Source organism: Balaenoptera borealis, assembly GCF_965194805.1.
Source record: "Balaenoptera borealis genome assembly, chromosome: 8".
Taxonomy (NCBI): domain Eukaryota; kingdom Metazoa; phylum Chordata; class Mammalia; order Artiodactyla; family Balaenopteridae; genus Balaenoptera; species Balaenoptera borealis.
The window spans coordinates 103,669,612-103,691,718 of NC_138865.1; the positions used below are offsets into that span (position 1 = coordinate 103,669,612).

The window sequence follows — 22,107 nt, forward strand, 5'->3', positions numbered from 1 at the left end:
TCATTATTAAAGCGCATGATACCTCAATCATTCACGTTTTCCACCGATTTCGTGCTTAATAAAAACTGTACAGAAACTTGCAAATAAGCTCTGTGACTGTATTTGTTGTATTCATCACTGGATTTTTAATAACTCACACGGAGCTTACCGAGCTCTGAAAAAATATTTAGTGAATGAATGATTGACACTTTGGTACTTTTAAGATAGTGCTGTAGGCTAAGAGGTTAGAAGGCATCTTTGTCATTTATGTTTTCCATATACTGCATTTTATTATTAAAATATTTATTTAAATTTTGTTTTAACCAAAATGTCTGAGAATCTCAGACCAGCATCTTCTATGTAGGCAAAAATTTTCTTTTGCCTTAGAAAGTTATTTGGGGTAATATTAATCAATCAATTGCTACAGTATTTTAAAATAAAACTTAAAGGAATGAAAATCCCCTTTCCATTGTTTCCACTGTAAAAGGAGCCTGGAAGACAGCCCGACATGGAGTGGGGATGGGAGTCTGGCAATCTTTCCTTTCCTGGGGCTGTTAGCAGGGGGAGGCCCGTTACCTGTCGTGAAGGTCTCTCTGGCGGGTATGCTAGACATGTCGGCCCTGCGGGAGATGAGGGAAACCTCGTAGTCTGTGTCTGGCTTCAGGCTCCCGATGGAGTACTGGTTCTCCTCGTGTGTGAGGTCGATGCTGGTTCGGTCGCCTGGCACATCTTTGATCCCGTATGTGAGCTCAATGCTGTCGATCTCGGCCAGGGGCTTGGACCAGGTGATCAGAGCGGTGGTGTCCGTAACGTCTTTCACTTCGATCTGGCTGGGGGCGTCCAAGCCTGTGACAGACAGAGGACAGAGGGGTTTCAGAGATCAGGGCCAGTGCCAAGGGCTGAGCAGAGAGAGGACTTGTAGCCTTCCAGATCCGTGAGTGTACGTTCAGGTGCATACTGGCCAACTGACCTTATTTTGTCTTTCGGAACCTCAGTTTCCTGTTTGATATGCTATAAGTAGGGATGATGACAACTACCTTGTAGGGTTTTTGTTTTTTCAAACATTAAAGGAAATAATGCATGTGGAGCATCTAGCACAGAGCCTGCAATGTAGTAGTTATATGATAAATGGCTGTGACTATATTATTATCACCATCATCATCATCATAAGTTGAAGAAACACACTTAGGGGCTACTTCACTTGAAAAACATTGACTTAGCCTCTATGGTTTTTTAATTAGGCAAAACTCCCTAATTGGTAACTTCTCTATCCAAATAATGAAACAGAAAAGTGAGGCAATGACTGGCTTGACAATGTATGGAAAGTTAGTTTTGATGAAAGTAATTCAGGCAAGAAGGTCACGGCTATCTCAAGCCTTGCCTGTCTTTGAGGCCTCATCTTGGCCTTCCTCCTGCCCTGCTGCTCACCTCCTGCCCCACCCGCTCTGGGCTTCCTGCTCTGACAGCATACTTCTCCTCCAAGAGCGCCCCGTGTTGTTTCTCACCCCCGGCCTCTACTCTTGCTGTTCCTCTGTTTCTTCTTCCTGAGATTGCTCCTCTCCCTCTAAAAATCTCCTATTCATCCTTCAAAACCCCACTCATATGTCACTTTCTAACAAGAACCATTGTCTGACCCTGTTGCAAACAGATAAACACATACTCCTTCCCCTAGGGGTATAAAGTTTCAGTTTGCAAGATGATTAAGTTCTAGAGATCTGCTGTACAGCATTATGCCTCTGGTTGACAGTACTCTATTGTGCACTTAAAAACGTGTTAAGAGGGTAGATCTCCGGTTAAGTGTTCTTACCACAGTCAAAAATAAGAGCTTCCTAGTATTGTGCTTTTCTCACTATTCTGTAACAGATTTCTCTACAGTTTATTCAAACCGTCTTATACAATCTAGATACGGTCATTCAGAGAGTCGGTCTTTGACCTTTTTGAATCCCGAGTGTAGCATCAGGCTTTGCCATTTATGTCTTTACTCTTTTTTTTTCTAATTAGATAAATAATTTTAATGCGTTAAAACATTATACAGTAAAACATACCAGGCTGAAAATTAAGACATTAAAGCATTCAGTCAATGTTTCTTCATTTTTTAAAATAGTTAAGTTTGTGTTTTCAGCACTGGTTGAGGAAACAAGATCAGATGAAAGGAACTTGGTTTTATAAAGGGAATGAGAAGGAGGAATAATTCATAGCTGATTGTGAGAAACCTGCAGAGTCTAGTTTTTGAACTCTATGCATTGATACATTAGTCTCAGCTCACAGATGTTGAAGCCATGAAATCCACAATGAAAATGATATTGCAGTTCAGCAGTGAAGCCTCCTGTCCTATGATCTTCAAGGTGCTAGGAAACACCTGAACCATACCTACTACCTTTCTTAACAGCCCTTTCATTAAAGAAGTTGAGATTCAGTCAAGGACACCGATCTCGCCCTAGGTCCAGAACCCTTCAATACAGGAGATTAACATTGTCTTGTGCTCACTATGTGCCAAGCACAGTGCTTTGTCGTTTAAGTCTTAACTCTCATGACTATACCGTAGGGAGATATATGAACCCGGTTTCCAGATGGTGGGTCTAAGGCTTAAAGAAGTGGATCTACCCAAGGTGATGGTTATTGGTGAAGCTGGAATTCAAGTTCAGGACTGTTTGGATCTAAAGCCCAGGCTCTTTCTCCTTTAAATGATGCATCTCAAAAATATTTACATATCAGAAATGGTTGTCATACAATCTCTATATAGAGCTGAGAGGGAAGGAGCGAAATATGAAATTTTTAAGATCCTTTAAATCTGGAAAAAGAGCAGGTATCAGCAAAATAAACAGGTAAGTATCTGCCTCTCAGTGTTGATATTTATGTGATTATGAAACTTCAAATGTTGGGATGTTTGTCCTTCAAGAAGAAGAAAATAAAGCAGCCAATCCCTAAATTTAGATTAAAAAGAAAAGGGCAGATGAAAGAAATGTCTTTTGTATTTTCAACGGGCCGTCTCTATAGCAAATAAGCATCTGCTTAATCTTTTCTATGCCTTTCTGGTGATCTAATGATTTTTTCTTGTTGGTACCCGCCTTCTACCTACCACAGTGCGATGTTGTCAGGATGATGGAAAACACTTGCTTATAAAAAAGACAATCTTATGAATTGGATCTGAGTTAAACAAAATGTGCAAATATTTAAATGCAAGATGTTCTTTCTTGTCATTAGTAAAGAGATTTAAATTTTCCAATCACCCCCTGCCAAGAAGAGTCAATACCTTAAATAGTTGGCACGTATGCTATCTTGAAGAAGATAAAGAGATTTTCCCAAATGTCAGTGCAAAACAATTTTATTTGTTTATTTATTTATAAAAATTTGCTTCTTGATAGAACAACTCCAAATTCAGGATTTTTATTCCCCCCACCAAATGATCTAGCAGTGCCAAATCCTACTCTACGCCCAAGAAGTTCTGATATCTTTAGCTCTGAGTCACATTTTATTTAAGTTCCTGTTGAAGACACGGCATCAACACTCTACATAACCCAGAGCCTAGTCAATGTTACTGGTAATGGGGTTAAAGTCATAAAACTAAACCCAGGCTTAACATTCTGGCCCTGATAGTATTAACCACGTGGTGTTAGTTAAACTGATTAAGCTTCTTTAAGCCTCGGTTTTGATTCTTGAAAAATAATAGCATTAATATTTTCCCTACCTTTTCCATAGGACTGGGTACTAATATTAAATCAGATAGTATGGTAGATTATTTATTTTCCTGTATCAGTGCCCCTTTGAAATGTCACTCTGAAGCTTCTCTCATACAGTGATGGATCTTTTCCCCACCCCTTCAATCTGGACTGGCCTTGAGATTTGCTTTGATGGAAGTGACCCAGTGTCTTTTGTGAGCCTGCTCTGCCGCTGTGAGATCAGGCCCAGGCTAGCCCACCGGAGGCTGAGGGACCATGTGAGGCAGAAGGGCACCGTGCTGGCTGAGGCCATCCTAGGCCAACCAGCCCCCAGCCCATACAGATGCATAAGTGAGTCCAGTCAAGAACAGAAAAACTGTCCAACCCCAAATCACCAATGTGCAAAAGTATCGTTTCAAGCCATAAAGTTTGGAGCTTGTTTTTTATGTAGCAAAAGCTAATTGAGGGCTTCCCTGGTGGCACAGTGGTTGGGAATCTGCCTGTCAATGCAGGGGACGCGGGTTCGAGCCCTGGTTCAGGAGGATCCCACATGCCACGGAGCAACTAAGCCCGTGCGCCACAACTACTGAGCCTATGCTCTAGGGCCCGTGAGCCACAACTACCAAGCCCGTGTGCCACAACTACTGAAGCCTGCATGCCTAGAGCCCGTGCTCTGCAACAAGAGAGGCCACCACGATGAGGGGTCCGCGCGCCACAACTACCGAAAGCCCGCGCGCAGCAGCGAAGACCCAATGCGGCCAAAAATAAATATAAATAAAATAAATAAATTTGTAAAAAAAAAAAAAGCTAATTGATACAGATGCTCTGTAAGAGGGCATGTTATCAACCAGAGATGCTTTGCAGTACAATCAGCTTTATCCTTGTGTCAGTGGTATTAAAGGTGATACTCACGGGTGGTTGTCACCCTCTTCAGGCCTGGGCCCCGGGTATTGTTTTTCACGATGTGCAGAGATATCTCATACTCTTGCCCGGGAGCTAGGCCAGTTTGCTGGTACGTGGTCTCCGGCCTCCGCAGGCTTTTGGTGATCTCTCCCTCATCTTCTTTATTCTGAAATATAGAGGCACCTTTGTAAGACCTAAGGAGGTACCAGCTCCTTCATTTATGTGATTCATTCATTCTGTATTCATGCCTTCCTCTTTCATACTTTCATCTATCACTAGGCACTTACTAAGCATCTGATCAGTATGGCAGGTGCTGAGGATATAGAGAGATGAATATATCTCTCAAGTTGGTTTCTCCCTCCCACAGACCTCTCTACTCACCCCTTTGACACTCAAGTCAAATGACAGGCATGAAAACCAAAGGAACTCTGGAGCCACCAAATCAATCCTTCCTTTCATAGACGAGGAAGCCAGCATCCCAGAACTCAGGTCATTGTCCCATCTTCCAAACAGCTAGTAAGAGGCAGAGCCTGACTTTGAACTCAGGGACCCACTTTCCTGCCTCACATGTGCTTTTAGGCACAGAGAGAAAGGATACTCAATCTCAGATATGCCTGGAGGCATTCTGAGACAGAGACCATTTCTTATCTTCTTTGCCTCTGAGTGGAGATTTGTAAGACTGTAATGGGTACTCGGAACATAGAGATGACTTGCCATCTATTTACTTAGGCTCTCAGCCCTAAGTGCCGTGCTTATTGACTTCTTAAGTCACTTAAAAACAGATGCAGATGCACAGGGGCTACTTAGAGCCTTGTCCCCCACCAAAAGCCAAGGAAGTGAGTTGATAGAAAAGTCTACAGAGCCCTGTGAGCATCTTTCAGATGCTCGTGGTCGAAGGTGCCCACTCCTCTGTGCTCCTTACCATATTCCGGAAGATGACCTCCCACGTTTCAAAAGCGATGTCCAGAGGATCCCACTCCACTTCCACAGATGTCTCCCTGATGGACTTGAATTTTAGACCTTCAGGTGTAGGCAGGTCTGTCAGGAAGAGCACAGAGAGGAGGTAAAGATGACTACATGTGTGGTGGAGGGGACAGACATGATTCCACTAAACCCCACAGGGCTGTCTGTCAGAGCTGGAGTCTATTTAAGGGTTCTCCTGGATTGCCGTCTAATGTGAGGCATCATGGAATTTAATATCAATATAAGGACCAACCATATGATTGAATACTGGCAATTTCATATGCTTAAACCTAATATGACAATAGACTTTGAAATCAGACAGATGGGCTAGAATCTCAGCTCCATCATCACAACTTCTGTGTGCTTGGTTGAGTTAACAAAATGCCCTGAGCCTCAGTTTCATCATCCAAGAGAAGGAGCTAAGTATGCCTACCCCTTGGGAATGTTTTGAGACTGCTGAGTCCCACAGTGACTGCTGGCCATGGTCCCTGGCCTGAAGCACAAGTTTAATAAAAGCAGCCAATGTTACTATTACTAAGCAAAAAAGAACCAATTTCTAGCCACAGCTTGCTTTTTAGGAGTGGAGGTAATTATTCTGATGTTGGACTCTTAAAGGAAGAATAACTTGAATCTTGATGTTTCCACTTTTGAATTTTTTAAATATATAGACAGTGAGCTCCATAGAAAGGTAGTAGTAGAATAGAGTACTTAAGACTGCCAGGGTTCAAATCCTATCTCCACTACTTATTAACTGTGTGATATGGGATGAGATGCTTAATCATTCAGAGTCTCAGTTTCCTCATCTGTAAAATGGGTTAACAGTAGCTCCTGTCTCATAGGGTTATTGTGAGTTAAATGAGTTAGTATGTGAGGACTTTCTGTAACAAATATTCAATGGGTTATAGGAAAAAGAATACATATATATGTATAACTGAATCACTTTGCTGTACAGTAGAAATTAACACAACATTGTAAATCAACTATACGTCCATAAAATTTTTTAAAAATTCAGTGGACTTAACTGGATTCCAGAGTTTTAACTAGTGTAACTGCATAAAGACAGCCGTAGAGCTACAGGGGCAAAGGTGAGGCAGTAACTCATGGGGGGGGACTATGTACTGGACAGGAGGAGGGCAGTTGAGGCTGCCGAGAGGTGCTCTGCTCACTCACAAGTGGCCACCCTGGCGCTGACAGGAATGCTCTTCTTGTTCTCCAGGATAGCGAACACGCGGATAAGGTACTCCACGCCAGGCTCCAACTCCTGGATGGTGGTGGACGTCTGGTCTCCAGGGACACGGAACTGCATTTCTAGGCCGTCTTCATGGGTGGGCGTGTACACGATGAGGTACTCTGTGACCCGCATCTCATTTTCCCAGGCCAGGTTTATGGTCTCTTCCGTCACTTCTGTCACGATGAGGTCTTTGGGAGGGGACACTGGCAAGAATAAGGAAGGACAGTTTGGGTCAGATGGTGTCATAACGCACTCTATGAATTCTCTCTTGGTTTGTTTCCCTGGACCTGTCTCTTCCCCCAGTCACGGAGCCCTGAAATCCACCTTCCATTTTCTAAAATGCAGACTCATCAAGGACCCTCCTGCTGTGACCCATCTTCAAAACCTTTGGTGGCCATCCCTTGCCTTCAGGCTAAAGTTCCAGGTCTGCAGTGTGGCCTTCAGGGCTCTTTGTGAACTGGCCCCTCCGACTTCTCCACTCCCTGGACCTTAGTTCAGATTCAGGCCATCTGCATGGGAAAGTGCAGCCTGGGCTTGGCTTTCTGCTCTGAACTTCACGTCATACATTCTTCGCACTGGAAGGGTATTTTGGGCTCATCTGGTCCAACTCTTTCCTTTTCTTAGAGGTGAGTGAGGCAGAGGGACTTGCTCAACTTTGCTTACTCATCAAATTTGGAACGTACCCCTCCTCCCGGCCAGCCTGGTCTTCCTTCCAACCAGGCTTGCCTGGCTTGGCCATGTCAAACACAGAGCCGTGTGTTTGTTTTTATGTGTCAATGGCTTTAATCAAGGCAGAAAGTCTCCATTATGACAGGTATATAAGGGTGGATGAGGGAAGTACAAAGAAGACCCTCATTAAACATGAGCATTATTGGTCTTTGCTGTGTTTTCACTCAACCAGTATTTACTTACTGAATACATGCCCTGTGCTAACTGCTGGGATAATGCTCCTTTAAGGCACTCACAGTCCTTGGGATAAAAGACAGCAACAAAAAGGTGATTTAAGAGACGGGCCTGCTTCATAGGTGATCAGCACTTCATCTTTAGCTGAATGTGCGTTTAAAACAGTTTGTTTTATGTAATCTCACTGTCCATTCAATTTAGCTGAGTTTTTACTTCCATCCAAATGAGGGATTTAGTTCATTATTGGTTCCATGTCAATACAGAGTAGGAAAGAAGGTTGATGTTTAGCAAAAGGGAGGTGAGCGTTTCATCTACCCTCTTCGTGGGCACTGGGTGTTAAACTCAGCGTAGATGAGTTACCCAGATTCAGGTACCAGCTCTGTGATATATAAGCTGTGTGTCCTTGGGACAATTCCATAACCTCTCTGAGCCTCTGAGCCCTCAAATCGGTAGCTCTGTAACAGGTGAGTCAAAGAGTCTGTGTGTATGTGTGTGTGTGTGTGTGTGTGTTTGGTATAACACACAGTTCTCCAGCACATGCCAACTCGATGGTGGCCGTCATCACGCTAGTTCGCTGGAGCGCTGGTACTCACCCTGGGAGCAGTCTTCCCCGGTGTAACCCTCATTGCAGATGCAGCGGCCGGAGACGCACTGCCCCCAGTTGCTGCAGTCGTTGGGGCAGGAGCGCTGCCCGCAGTCCAGCCCAGTGAAGCCCTCGTGGCACACGCACTGGCCATCCACGCAGCGGCCCTGGCCGTGACAGTCGTCGGGACATCTGCGCTGCCCGCAGTCCTTGCCCGTGAAGCCCTCGTGGCACACGCACTGGCCGTCCACGCAGCGGCCCCGGCCGTGGCAGTCGCCGGGACAGGAGAGGTCTGCGCAGTCGGGGCCGGCGAAGCCGTCCTCGCACACGCACCGCCCGTCCACGCAGCGGCCCCGCTGGCTGCAGTCCCGGGGGCAGCGCAGCTCGCGGCAGTCCTCACCCATGTAGGCGTCGTCACAGACACACATGCCGTTCACGCAGCGGCCGTGCTGGTGACAGTCATGGGGGCAGCTCATCTCGCCACAGTCATAGCCCTGGAAGCCGAGTTCGCACTCACAGCGCCCCTGCTCGCAGCGCCCGCGGCCGTGACAGTCGTTGGGGCACCGCAGCTGCCCGCAGTCCTCCCCGGTGCGACCCTCGTCGCACACGCACTGCCCGTTGACGCAGCGGCCGTGGCCGCTGCAGTCGCGGGGACACCGGAGCTCGCCGCAGTCCGCGCCCGTGAAGCCGTCGTCGCACTCGCAATGCCCGTCCAGGCAGCGGCCGCGGTCGTGGCAGTCAGAGGGACAGCGCTTCTCGCTGCAGTCCGCACCCGCGAAGCCCTCGTCGCACACGCACTGGCCCTCGTCGCAGCGGCCGTGGCCGTGGCAGGCGTTGGGGCAGGCGAGCTGGCCGCAGTCCTCACCCACGAAGCCCTCGTCGCAGTAGCAGGTGCCGTTGACGCAGCGGCCGCGGTCGAAGCAGTCGTTGGGGCAGATGAGCTCGCCGCAGTCGTCGCCCGTGAAGCCCTCATCGCACACGCACTCGTTCTCCACGCAGCGCCCGCGGCCGTGGCAGTTGTGCAGACACAGGGGCTCGTTGCAGTCCTCGCCGGCGAAGCCGTCCTGGCACACACAGCGGCCGTCCACGCAGCGGCCGTGCTCCTCGCTGCAGGGCACCGGGCAGGGCTCCTGGCCGCAGTCCACCCCCGAGTAGCCTTCGAAGCAGACGCAGGTCCCGTTCATGCACTTGCCCTGGTCATTGCAGTCGCTGGGACAGGCCAGCTGGCCGCAGTCGTCCCCCATGAAGCCCTTGTCACACACGCACTGCCCGTCCAGGCACTGGCCTTGCAGGTGACAGTTGCCTGGACATTCAGGCTCAGAGCAGTTGGGGCCTTTCCAGCCCGGTTCACACACACAGCCACAACCTTCAGTGCTGAAGTTGCCCCGGCCGCTGCAGAAGGGCTTGGTGTCCAGGCGGCCTGCAGGGAGGGAAGAGAACAGAGGCTCTCCACTGAGCACCAGCAGCCCAGTTTCTTGGTTTCTAGCCACAAACCCCAGATTCAAATTCAGCCAGAGCACGGTTGCACCCTCAGGCCCCATCTGGCTTGAAAACCACTTGCTTATTGTGTGAAATCAGTTGGGGCCTCGGCTTGAAAACCACTTGCTTATTGTGTGAAATCAGTTGGGGCCTCATCTAATGATACTAGGTGGGAATTCTTAACCTGCACTCTCTGAAATTGTAGGTTCGTATGCAGATTGTGTGTGTGTGTGTGTGTGTGTGTGTGTGTGTGTATTTCCATCCCTGGGGAGAACTCCCATAGTTTTCATCAAATTTTCAAGTATTCCTGTGACCCAAAGGTTACGAATCACTGCCTGTGCAATGCATTATGCTGGCCTGTGTCGTTACTTTTCCCGTACCTAGCCAAGGTCAGACATACAGGAGAATAAGTGTTTCACCAAGAAATAATCGTTGAACTGAACTCAGTTCTGATGCCTCGACTCAATAGCTGTGCTGCATTTGCAAAAAAATTTAGACACTCTGGAGCTGTTTCTTCATCAGTCAGGTGGGACCAATGGCCCACTTCCCTGGGTAAATCAGGTTAAACGAGGACATTAAGGACCTGCTGTTGTGCTTACTGTGATTTCCTTTTGCAGAGTGTTTTGGGTCGACTCAAGTTGTTATATGTGCTTATGTGACCAAAACTTTCTAAATTTTTTGTAACTGAAATGAGGCAGCTAAGGAGTGGCTTTCTAATTCTGTTAGGACAACTTCCCATTTGGCTCAGCCCTCACAAAGCTCATGTGCCTCCATCTTTTTTCCTCTCTATCCTGAAAGCTGCGGTGGTGGGTGAATATGAGGAATATGTGGTCAGGGCTGCTGTGACTCTGGCTCTTTGAAGTCTCTGTAATGTCTTGGCTTAACTTGCGGCAGTGGCTGGTGTGGTCTCCATGGAGCCAAGGAGAAGAAACAAACAAAACTCGCTCCATTTTCTCTGCATCTAAATACAGTTGAATTAATACACTTTATCTCCTTCCTGACAGCAGGAGGGAAGTCAATTTTAAGAAAAAAGTTGGCTTGGAAAGTGAGAATCTAAACCTATGTTGTCTAGTATGGTAGCCACCAGACACACGTGGCTTCAAAACAACTGAATTGTGGCTAGTCTGAATTGAGATGTGCCCTAAATGGGAACTACATAACACACTGGATTTCAAAGACTTAGCATAAAAGAAAAGAATGTAAAATATCCATTAACAATTTTTGTATTGATTCCAAGCTGAAAGATTATTTACTTGTATTGGATAGATGATTAAAATCATTTTTACCTGTTCCTTTCATTAATGTGACTATTGGAAAAGTTAAGATTAATTACATACATGGCTCAGATTACAGTTCTAACGGACAGCACTGCATTAACCACTTTTTTTTTTTAACCCATTCTTTAGCATTAGTCCTATTGTGTAACTCGCCTCTGCGTTTTGCCAGGGAGTTGACGGAAGTGGAAGATAAAGTAATTTGTGCATAAAGAAAACTTTTTTGTTGTTGCTTTTGCCTTGGAAACCTAAAGGATGTCCTATAGTACTCTCCACTTACAACAATTAGGGCTACTCTTGAAATAATCTGCCAGAATAATTTCTAGTATTTTTTATGAGCAGCAGAAATAGAGATTTTCATCTCTGATTTGAAGCTGTTGAAGCCCCTGTAGCTCTATCAACTTTAGGGAATGAAGATGAAGACAAAATTCCAAAGTGGCACAATTCCTTAAAAAAAAGATGCACCTGGAGACAGGGTATCAGTGGGATAGCATGAGTTGTGGAGACACACAGGCACCTTCAAAGCTCCTATCTCTTATCACTCTTTGAGTCATCTTGTGCCAGTTGTTTAACTTTTTTGAGTCTCATTTCTTAGATCTGTAGAAAGGGGGTATTAAACCTTATCTCAGAGGGTTGTTGGGAGGATGAAATGAGGTAGTGAATTACAATTCCTGGTACATAAAGGGGCTCAATTCATATTGTGATCATCATCGTTGCTGCCATTAAACTGGAACATTTTTTCTATTTCCCACAGGTTTTGCATCACAGTAGGCAGCATTGTAAATTTGCAGGAACACTGGGGTGTGGAATACTGTAGTTTAAGTCCTAACTTGGCCACTTATGGCAGGACCTTGAGGAATCCCAACTTCCTTCTAGGCCTTAGTTTCCCTATTTGTACAACGAAGTGATGGGGCTACATCACCACTTTTCAGAGAATGATCTTTGGGTTAGGGATTTCAAAATAAATTCATAGGTTTTAAGGGTAGAGAATGAGTAGATTTCATCGTCAAGTAAGTTTTAGAAACTCGTACTTAAACTAAAATAGGGTTTTTCAAAGCAGGACTTCTGAGAGGCCTGAAAATTCCTCTGAGAAACATTTGTTACCAAGACTCTCCAAGAGCAGAACGGAGATGATTACGTTCTGCACAATCATTTGTCCATAAAATCTCTTTTGAATGAACACCTTGTGGGGCTAGTTCCCCAGGGAGCCCACTCTGGAAAACAACTGATGGATCCTGGCCTGCCCCTCGTTCCTCCCACGTGTACCGCGAGGGGCTGGGCCGGTCACCAGCTCCTACCTTCGGCGGGCTGGAAACAGCAGCCTGCTCCCAAGGTGCACTGCTCCCGCAGGGAAGACACCAGGTTCTCCAGCTCCTCCAGTCTGCTCAGAAGCTCCTTGACATCAGGAGCGGCGGCACAACCGCAGGCCCGGCGGGGGATGTTGATGCGGTGTGTGAAGACGATCTGGTTTTCCCCATCTACCGTGTGCTCCTGGAAGCTTTCCCTGGGCTCTGACAGTGGGAACAACTCTTTCTCGCCACTGGCTGATTCCAGATCCACCGAGCACTGGGACCCCACAGGCAGCTTGATGTTGTAGACATGATTAAACACCACTGGCTGGTTCTCCTCTGGCAGGGTGACATTCAGCCCACTCTGTCGCTTGTGCCGGATGACTTTCTTGAGGACGCCACCTTCGGCAGGAAGGGCAAGCAGAGCTAGGAAGATGCCTGCCAACAGCCGAGTCACGACCCCCATGGTGGAGGTGGGTTTGGCTGAATGTTCCCGGGGTTCTATGGTCCTAGGGTATCTCACTCTTAGGCAGAACTGGGGATTTGGAAGCTGAGAGTAGAATCCAAATCAGTGGTTCCTGATCTTCTTGAAAGAATTCTCTTCTACAAGTAAACAAAGGAAAACAATAAGCTTGTTAGTATCTACTGTTCATTGAATCTATTGGATATCTGCAATTCCAATGAATTTTGATTTATATTTCCTGTGTTTGAAGGTCTCCTTTTATTCCTTCAATGTGCACTGCAGTGTGGATATAAAATGGTCTCTAAAAGAATTTTGCAATCTTGAATGAATGACTTCACTCACTATTCAATATTTGGAAATATAGGGAGACAGCAGAAAGGACAAGACAGATCAGATGCGGGTTTGGATCTCAGCTCTAGTTCTGGGCCTTTGGGTAAGTTATATAACTTTTATTTGTCTTATTTCACTTCTGTACAGTGAAGATCATAATGTCAAGGTTAAAGTAATGATGAAAGTGAAAACAGTAAGTAGAAATCATTCATATAGTCATGAAGCCCTTTGCTATTTACTGGTTGAGCACATTGAGTGGTATGAAGGCTGTAGTCCCATAGATGTCCAGTAACTCTTCCCTCTTATTATTGACCCTCCAATCTAAGATTAACTCCATCTGCTGGTTTTCCTCTGCTGTGAGAGGCAGAAGTGAAAATGAAAGACTTTAGAAAGCAAACTGAGTTTTTACTGTAACTGAACATCTAACTAGTTATGTGGCTGTTGGAATAGTATTCTACCTCTGTGAACCTCAATTCCTCTTCTTTTCGATTTATTTCTAAAACCTTAAAAGTTCAAGTTTTTAGAACAGCCTGACAGAATGTTCCTGAACCAGTTATCCAAACTATGACCAAGGGCAAGAGATGACTCAGAAAGATGTCCATGAGCCCTTGATGTCTTCTGCAATCAACAAGTACTTATTCTTTTTTTTTTTTAATTAATTAATTATTTTTGGCTGCGTTGGGTCTTCGTTGCTGCGCACAGGCTTTTCTCTAGTTGCGGCGAGTGGGGGCTATTCTTCCTTGTGGTGCACGGGCTTCTCACTGCAGTGGCGTCTCCTGTTGCGGAGTATGGGCTCTAGGCACGCGGGCTCAGTAATTGTGGCTTGTGGGCTCTAGAGTGCAGGCTCAGTAGTTGTGGCGCACAGGCTTAGTTGCTCTGCGGCATGTGGGATCTTCCCGGACCAGGACTCGAACCTGTGTCCCCTGCATTGGCAGGCGGATTCTTAACCACTGCACCACCAGGGAAGTCCCAACAAGTACTTATTCTATTCTAACTGAGTGTCGTACACTGAATCATACCTTCCCCTCCCCCCCAAATTCATACTTGAAGTCCTAACCCTCAGTGTGACTATATTTGGAGATAGGGCTCTTAGGGAGGTAATCAAGGTTAAATGAAGGTCATGAGGGTGGGGCCCTAATCTGATGATAGTATTGGTGTCCTTATAAGAAGAGGAAGAGACTCCAGATCTCTCTCTGACTCTGTCTCTGTGTCTGTTTGTGCACAGCAGAAAGGCCGTATGAGGACACAGTGAGAAGGTGGCCATCTGTATGCTTTATCATTCAAATTAGTTTCCTAATAAGAATTTGTGGATCTGTGATGTAGGCAAGCCCACTGAATGAAAATTATTATGAAGAGGAGAACTTGGCAAGTTCTCTTCTTTCAAACTACCATAGCCTATCTTAGTTGTTTACCAGACAAATATTTATTGATTGCGTAATCTACTGCAATTGTTTTAACTCTCTTTGCCTTCCACAAAGTCCTTCTTTCTCACCCTCTTCCCATCAATTCTTAGCTCTTTCTTTTTTTTTTTTTTTTTTATGAGAAAGGGCCATGGGCCAAGTTTGAAATGCTTTTGGACTTTTACCCAACACTTTTGTGTGTGTTGTTAAATGACTTAAATTTCCATCTAAAAGGCTGTTAGAATTGTCGGTTGAGACTTTAAGGCAACAAATCTAGGGAAATAATGACCAGAGTATGGGTTGAGTGAGGATTTTTCACTCTGTATCTGCACTGGCACAGCCAAATGCTGCATTGTTTGGAGGAAAGAAATGTGATTCTTGAGGGTTGTGTATTTTCCATATTGGCTCATGGTGGTCTGAGGGCAGGCGGATGTTTTTGCACTTTGGGAAAGACCCATTATACCTTCAGCGTGGTGGAAAATGTCTAGACTTTGGAATTAGACACACCTGAGTACAAATGCCACTCACTAACTCTGTGACTTGGGCAAGCTATTGATATTTATCCTCTCTAAACCGTGATCTCACTTTTGCAATGGGGTCAAAATCCTTCCAGAGGGAATTATGAATTAAAGATCTGCACAGAAAACACCCAACATAGTGTCAAGCCCATAATAGGCACATATTAAAAAGTAGCTGCTATTTTGTTATGCTCTGAAGAACAAAACCTAGCATGAGTCCAGGCCAATAGCCTCCTTTTGCTTAAGCTTGACCTCTTCATTGAATCCAGTACTAAACCCAACAGCAACTTGGATCTAGATCAAAGAGGAGCTGCAGAATCACTGATGAGTGAGGGGGTAAACCTTATGAAGATAAATTTACTAGAACTGGAAATACTTACACCAGAGGAGCAAACATACAAAGCAAGTAGTAACCTTTAAGAATGTAAAATTAAAAAAAAAAAAAAAAAAAAAAGAATGTAAAATATTCTCATGCAGACAACTGGCTTGTTAATGTCTCCTTTGAGGATAGACCTAGGGAAAATTACTTTAGATTACAGTTTGTGATATTTAGGTTAGACATGAAGGATCATGTTTGGACAGTAGGGCTTTTAAAATCGGAGAATGAGCAACTTATTCTGTAGAGATTCTTTAGAAAGCACAAGCAGATTCTTATCTTTACAGGAAGTGATCAGGCAATGGAAGGTCTGGAAAATGTCTTGTAGGGGGAAGGAGTGTGGACCTGTACATGTTTATTCTGTAGCTGAGAAAGCCAAGATTGAGAAGAACAGGATTCCTATGTATAGATCCTGGGAAAGCAGGAGCTGGCTTGTCCCTTCTGGCCTCAAAGGACAAAACAAGCATCAAAATGTGTGTACGTTAGGGGTGGAGAGGAGGGTTGGTTACAAGAAGGCAAATTTCAGCACAACAGAAGAAATATGTTTCTAATTGGAATTATCCTATAGAAAGGGCTTCTTTGAGAATATGGCAAGCTCCAAGGCTCTGGAATGTAAATAGAAGAGTGTTGAAGAGCACAGGTTTGTAGACAAACTGTCTTGAGTCATTGTTCAACCACTTCCTCTCCCTTGGGCAAACTATCTATACCACAGGCCAGAGTCATTTCATCAATGAAACATGCTACGAGTGTCCTCGTAGGACTACTGTGGAAAGTGCATGAGATAATGTGTGTGGTGGGAATGGTACAGTCTTTGGCAGCAGCAAGAGCTCAATAAAGGGGAGCTTTTGTTTTAAAAATATGGACTTCAATTAGTATTTTTTCCAGGATTTTCTTCCCTCCAACTCTTGAAACTCCTACCTTGGCATATGCGGTTCTGTTTTTCTAAGCAAGGGTGAGTTCTGCAGTGAAGTGAAGGAATCTCTGTCTCAGAGCCCCCAGGCAAATATGTCCTGGGAGATATCTCTATATTTATCTCTATCTCTATCTCTGCATCTACATCTGTATCTACATCTTTATCTTTATCTACATCTCTACCTATACCTATGTCCATATCCCTGTCTACATCTATACCTGTATCTATCTATCTATTTATCTATCTATCTATCTATCTACACTCTATCTACCTAGTTATCTATCTTCTATCTTTTATGAAGAGATTAAAGGATCTGTTTGACAATGTTTGCAAAGATGAAAGGAGGGCAGCAGGAAGAGACACAGCCTTTGTATTGGCTCAATACATAGATTGTTGGGGTCACACATCCGGGACAAAGTGGCTATATCCAAGCCATGCATGTTGCCTTGCTCTGTAACCTGCCTTGGCATATATGCTAAGTGCAGAAAAATACACATGTGGATCAGACTCTACTTTCTATTTTTATCAAAAGAAATTTTTAGAGCCAAATTAACTCTGTGATTGTGTTTGTGACTCTTTAGGTGCCTTCATTCATGTTAACTTCTCAAGAATAATTAATCTGGAGAAAAAAACAAACAAACAAAAAAACTACCTTAAAGATTTCTTCATGAGAGAGAAGGTTTAAGAAGAGGAAGAAAACTTTGAATTCTTTGGTCCAGAGCTGCGTTATTCAATATGGTAGCCACTAGCGACAAGTGGTTATTAAAATTAAATACAATTAAAAATTCCATCCTCAATTGTACTGTTCACATTTCAAGTGCTTAATAGCAACGTGGCTAGTGGCTATAATTCAGACAGTGTGGATAAATAACATTTCCATCATTGCAGGAAATTCTATTTAGCAGTGCACGTTTAGAAGTCTGCTTGGTGATGTTAAGCGCATGGTACAAATGAGGAAACTGAGGCTCAGAGAGGTCAGAGGGAGTCTAAAAAAGAAAGGTAGGATATTGTTAAGTCTCCTATCTAATTAAAATTGGTGAGTACCTCACCTGCAGGTGCCAGGAGACTAGAGAAGATGACACCTTTTTAGTTAACATAAGCAAATATTTATGTGCAGTGTAATTTCCATACCTTACATGTTCAAACATATCCAGGTACAAGCAAGGAGTGGTCTTTATGGCTGTTGGCCTCCTCAGATATGAAGGGACATGGAGCTTGCCCCAGGTCCTCATCCTTTCCCCCATCCTACACTTGGGATATGAAATGCTTTTTCTTTTTCTCTCTGCATACCTTAGAACCCCAAGTTCTCCATGAGATTCTTCTCAAATAAAACCGAAGATAGGTTGCCCAGGAGCCACTCTGGCTACACCTAGCATCTTGTTCTGCCCTGCCTCACCTTTCTCTTGGGAGCTGGTAGGTTTGTCGAAATTAACTCATGGCTCTCCTGCTTCTGTTGACTCGGTGCTACTTTGCTGCAGACTTTTTGAGGGGGACTCAGTCCATTTTCTTCAGTAGTCTGAACAGTTCTATTGATGAAGTGGCTAGGTATGGGAGGAAGAGCCTGGTCTTTGCAGAGAAATAGACCTGTGTTAGAATCCAGCTCTTCCACTTGGTAGCTGCTACCTGTGGCCATTCACTTCCCCCTCTGAGTATCACTTGCTTCATCTCCTGTATGGCTATATATATATGCTTATTTTATAAAGCTATGAGAAGATGGGATAAAATGAGATGTATCTTAAGCTACCAGCACAGTGCCTGGCACATAGTAGGTACTTAACATGGTAGCTAATGATAATAGAAACAATAATAACCACACTGGTCAAATAGAGAGTAGATTAGAAAGGAAAGTTTGCATCCAGAAGGCATGGGAGAATTAGGGAATTACATCATGGCTATGACAATGATGTAATAGGTAACAAAAGAGATTGGCTAACCTAGGTCTTTTAAGGTTCAAAGTGGAGGGTGGCTACATTCTTTTGAGGGGCTGAAGAAAGACACCTTGAAAGAGGTGGCACCTGAGATGAGCCTGAAGGATGGGTGGGATTCTAAAAAGTGGTTCGTTACAACTGAGTAGGTGGATTGAATTTGCACCTTACCCGCCTACCCTTCTAGATTAGGCGTCTAGAAAGAGGGAATAGCATGAGAAAAGGCAAGGAATGTGTGGGTGAGGAGGAGAATGAGGAAGGAGACAGTAATAACAGCAGCTTCCCTCTGCAGCTGCCTGATGTAGGCAAAAGTGGGGTAACACGTACGGAATACTGATGTCCTGGTTCTACTGGGGTGTATAAGGTGTGTAGGGGAGCGGAAAGGAGAGAGCATGTGGAGTTGGTACAGCCAGTGAGGAGAGCATGAATGGTCAATGTGAAGGGCTGGTGCTGAGCCCAGTAAGCATTGCTGTGTCTTTCTAAGGCTACGTGCCTAATCGCTCAGTGTCATCTGTGGAGAAGATTAGGGAAAACATAGGTTTCTGTATTTAGTCCCTTGGTCTGCAAATACCTGGCAAACTTATGTTGCCTGCCCTTTATAAAAAAAGGAAGAAAGAAAAAGATAAAGCAATGGTCTTGAAGCCTTTTTTGTTTTTCTTTTTTTGATGGGGGGAGGTGTTAAAATGTTAGGACTTCCAACAAGGACCTACTGTACAGCACAGGGAACTCTGCTCAATATTATGTAACAACCTAAAAGGGAAAAGAATTTGAAAAAGAATAGACACATGTATATATTTAACTGAATCACTTTGCTGTACACCTGAAACTAACACAACATTGTTAATCAACTATACTCCAATATGAAATAAAAATTTAAATAATGTTAGGTCTTCATCACTGATGAAAGATAAAAATTAGTTCTTGTTTCAGTTCCTTTGATATTAGCTGTGGCCAGTGTAGGATGATATCTCCAGATTTGGGCATTATAGATTTTTATTCAGAACATTACTGTGAAGTAACATTCATTTAATAGATGGGGAAACCTCGGTCAAGTCAGTGTCATGGCAGCCGTGTCCCAAGAGCTTTTTGGTTTACAATTGTATACTCTGAGGTGCCTCTTGGCTTATTATCAAATCTTCCTTTTTTTTTTTTTTTCTTCCAGTAGAGCTGTTTGATAGCTAACCTTTTGGAAGCAGCATGGAATAAACAAACTGACGGTTATTTTTAGGCACTTCACCACAGGACAAAGACCATTGCTGAGATGAAGGAATCAACAATCTTTGAATGTTTCCCGGTTCACAGCTGGAGAATAAAGTTTCATTTTTAGATTAAGATAAAATTTCCAACTGGCTAGAATCATATTTCAGAATACTTATGACTTCACTTTTAGTAACTCACGGAATATATTTATCTTGTTGACTTAGGCATTTACGTCAAACAGCCTTGGCTCGGGGGGCCAAGGAAGATTCCTACTGTTTAGAAATGCAGATGAATTTCTTTCCACATCATTTTGGCAACACCTGAGACAGACCACATTAAATTTTTCTTCCTGCAGGCAAGAGAATTTTATTGTGCACAGTCAGTTAAGCATGGAGTTACTTACATGGACGTTCTTAAAGGTTCTAGAATTCCTCACCCCTTGTCCTTCCCAACATCCATAAATTCCTTGTTGGAATGTGTCAGGAAGAGAGAGGAGCCAAGAAACAGCCTGAAGTGTGGATTTTTTCCGAGGATATCTGAGCCTTACTCTTGATTAAGTCCAGCACCACCTGTGTCTTAAAAGCATTGAGCAAACACTGCCTGCCTAAGCAAAGCCCCTCCTAGCCCTGGTTGTTGGAATTGCAGCACTGAGAAGCACTTATCCATTTAGGTAGTACGGTGGCGTAGCTGGCACCCAGTTCAGATACTTGTAGAGCCAGCAGTCATTTCAGAGTCCTGGGAATTAAGTCATTTTTAAAATCATTCATTCTTGCATTCAACAGAGATGAGTTGAATGAGTGTTAAGACCAGGCTATGGGGGCTTCCCTGGTGGTGCAGTGGTTGAGAATCCGCCTGCCAATGCAGGGGACATGGGTTCGAGCCCTGGTCCGGGAAGATCCCACATGCCGTGGAGCATCTAAGCCTGTGCACCACAACTACTGAGCGTGTGCTCTAGAGCCCGTGAGCCACAACTACTGAGCCTGCGTGCTGCAACTACTGAAGCCCGCACGCCTAGAGCCTGTGCTCCGCAACAGGAGAAGCCACCGCAATGAGAAGTCCATGCACCGCAACGAAGAGTAGCCCCCACTCGCCGCAACTAGAGAAAGCCTGCGCGCAGCAACGAAGACCCAACGCAGCCTCAAAACCAAATTAAATAAATAAATTTATATATATAAAAAAAAAGACCAGGCTATGGGATAGATCAAGGGGTAGTGAGGTGTTTCAGAGACCAATGATGGTAAGTTCCTGTTCTCAATCAGTTCATAGTCCAGTAAAGGAAACAGACAGGTAAACAAATACTTATAGGGAAGAATGATAGATGCTAAAACTGACAAATCTCCAAGGAGAGTCTGTGCAATGTTTGTGAATATCTGCTCTAGAATCAGCCAAATACTATGGATTCTGGTCCTGCCACTTGCTATTAGTTTGAATCGTATGGAGTTGCCATTTTCATAGGTCAAATATGGTTGGATAGGGGCAACTTCATATAGCTCCATCTAGAAGCTTTGACCTTAGATGTGTAACATTGCCTCTCTGAGCCTCAGCTTTCTTGTCTGTAAAATGGCAACACTCATAAAAACCCCACAATAAAGTTCTTTCAACTGCAAGTGAGAAAAAAATGAGATCAAATGAGATAACACATGGAAATATTTAGGACAGTGCCTAACAGGAGGGAGGGAGGTCTTAGTAACTGGTGTATTGTTATTGTGTGATGATTTGTGTCTTTTGTTTGAAGAAGGCAGTTCGTGGAAGGCTAGTCTCTGAAGGATGAGGGATTCCTAAGAGAATTTTGGGAAGCCCCCTTCTGCCCACTGTTGCTTTTTCCATAGAAGTGTAAAATTCTTAGTGTTTCAGTTTGTCAAGTGACAGAGACACTCTGAAATCCTTAGGAGAAGAGGAGGCTGTGTCTATAGTCCTGGTTTTCCTCCTAGCCTACATATTCTCATTCAGTAGCAAGAAAAGCAAGCCTGTGAGCCCAGGGTGGAGCTCTTTTCTGGCAGGTCAGTCCCCTGGCCAAGAGGCGCTGCTGCTACTGGGATGGTTGTCCACGCTGCTCAGCCAGGTCTTTCTCCAGAACAGTCTGCCTGTGGTTTAGTTTTTCAAGACATTGCTTCTGACGGGAAATGTTTGGCTCAGTTTTTCAGTACTTTGGATAGACACAGACAGATATCGGATTACAGAATCAACATCAGACTTGAGCAGTCTTAGAATCAACTGTAGAAGATCGAGTCCAGGGGTGGCAAGCCTGTGGCACCCACACACATCCTTCCAGTGTACATGGCAGACATTGCTAATTGATGCCTACATGCTTCCATGCCCCCACCTGAGAGTTATTACGAATATATCGCTTCAGGCAGCCACACTGAATTGAGTAAAAGTAGTACATGACATGAAAGAGAATATCTGAACTGAAACACCCAGAGAGGGTCACCGGCTAATTAGTGGTAAAGCAAATATTAAAACCCAGATATCCTACGTTTTTTGTCAGTGAATTTGATTAAGGTTTATCTCTTCCCTGAAACCACTGCGAGGCCTTCAACAATAAGTGCGTATGAAAGGTTTCTAGTAATTCTTAGTCTGTGGTCATTGTCATGGTCCCTAGAAAGAAATATCAGCAATGGGATCTTGGAGAGCATCTGTGTTAAGAGATGTCCAGATTTCTTTGTGCTATAGGGTTTCTTCAATTACCACCCATCCATCCATCCATCCATCCATCCAT

The 22,107-nt window shown here is 44.3% G+C and overlaps 1 protein-coding gene across 7 annotated transcripts in view; it reads right to left on the reverse strand.

Annotated features, from left to right (window-relative positions):
• The window catches only part of TNC (tenascin C), a 91,864-nt gene that overhangs the window by 52,820 nt on the left and 16,937 nt on the right, over positions 1–22,107 (reverse strand). For all 7 annotated transcript variants that reach the window (XM_082402177.1, XM_082402174.1, XM_082402178.1 and 4 more), the window contains exons 2-7: positions 12,273–12,866; positions 8,232–9,641; positions 6,675–6,938; positions 5,464–5,579; positions 4,551–4,707; positions 556–825 (exon numbers count right to left, since the gene is read on the reverse strand). In XM_082402177.1, the coding sequence (XP_082258303.1) occupies positions 556–825; positions 4,551–4,707; positions 5,464–5,579; positions 6,675–6,938; positions 8,232–9,641; positions 12,273–12,729 (2,674 nt within the window). In that variant the 5' untranslated portion in view covers positions 12,730–12,866. The remainder of the gene's footprint in view (positions 1–555; positions 826–4,550; positions 4,708–5,463; positions 5,580–6,674; positions 6,939–8,231; positions 9,642–12,272; positions 12,867–22,107) is intronic.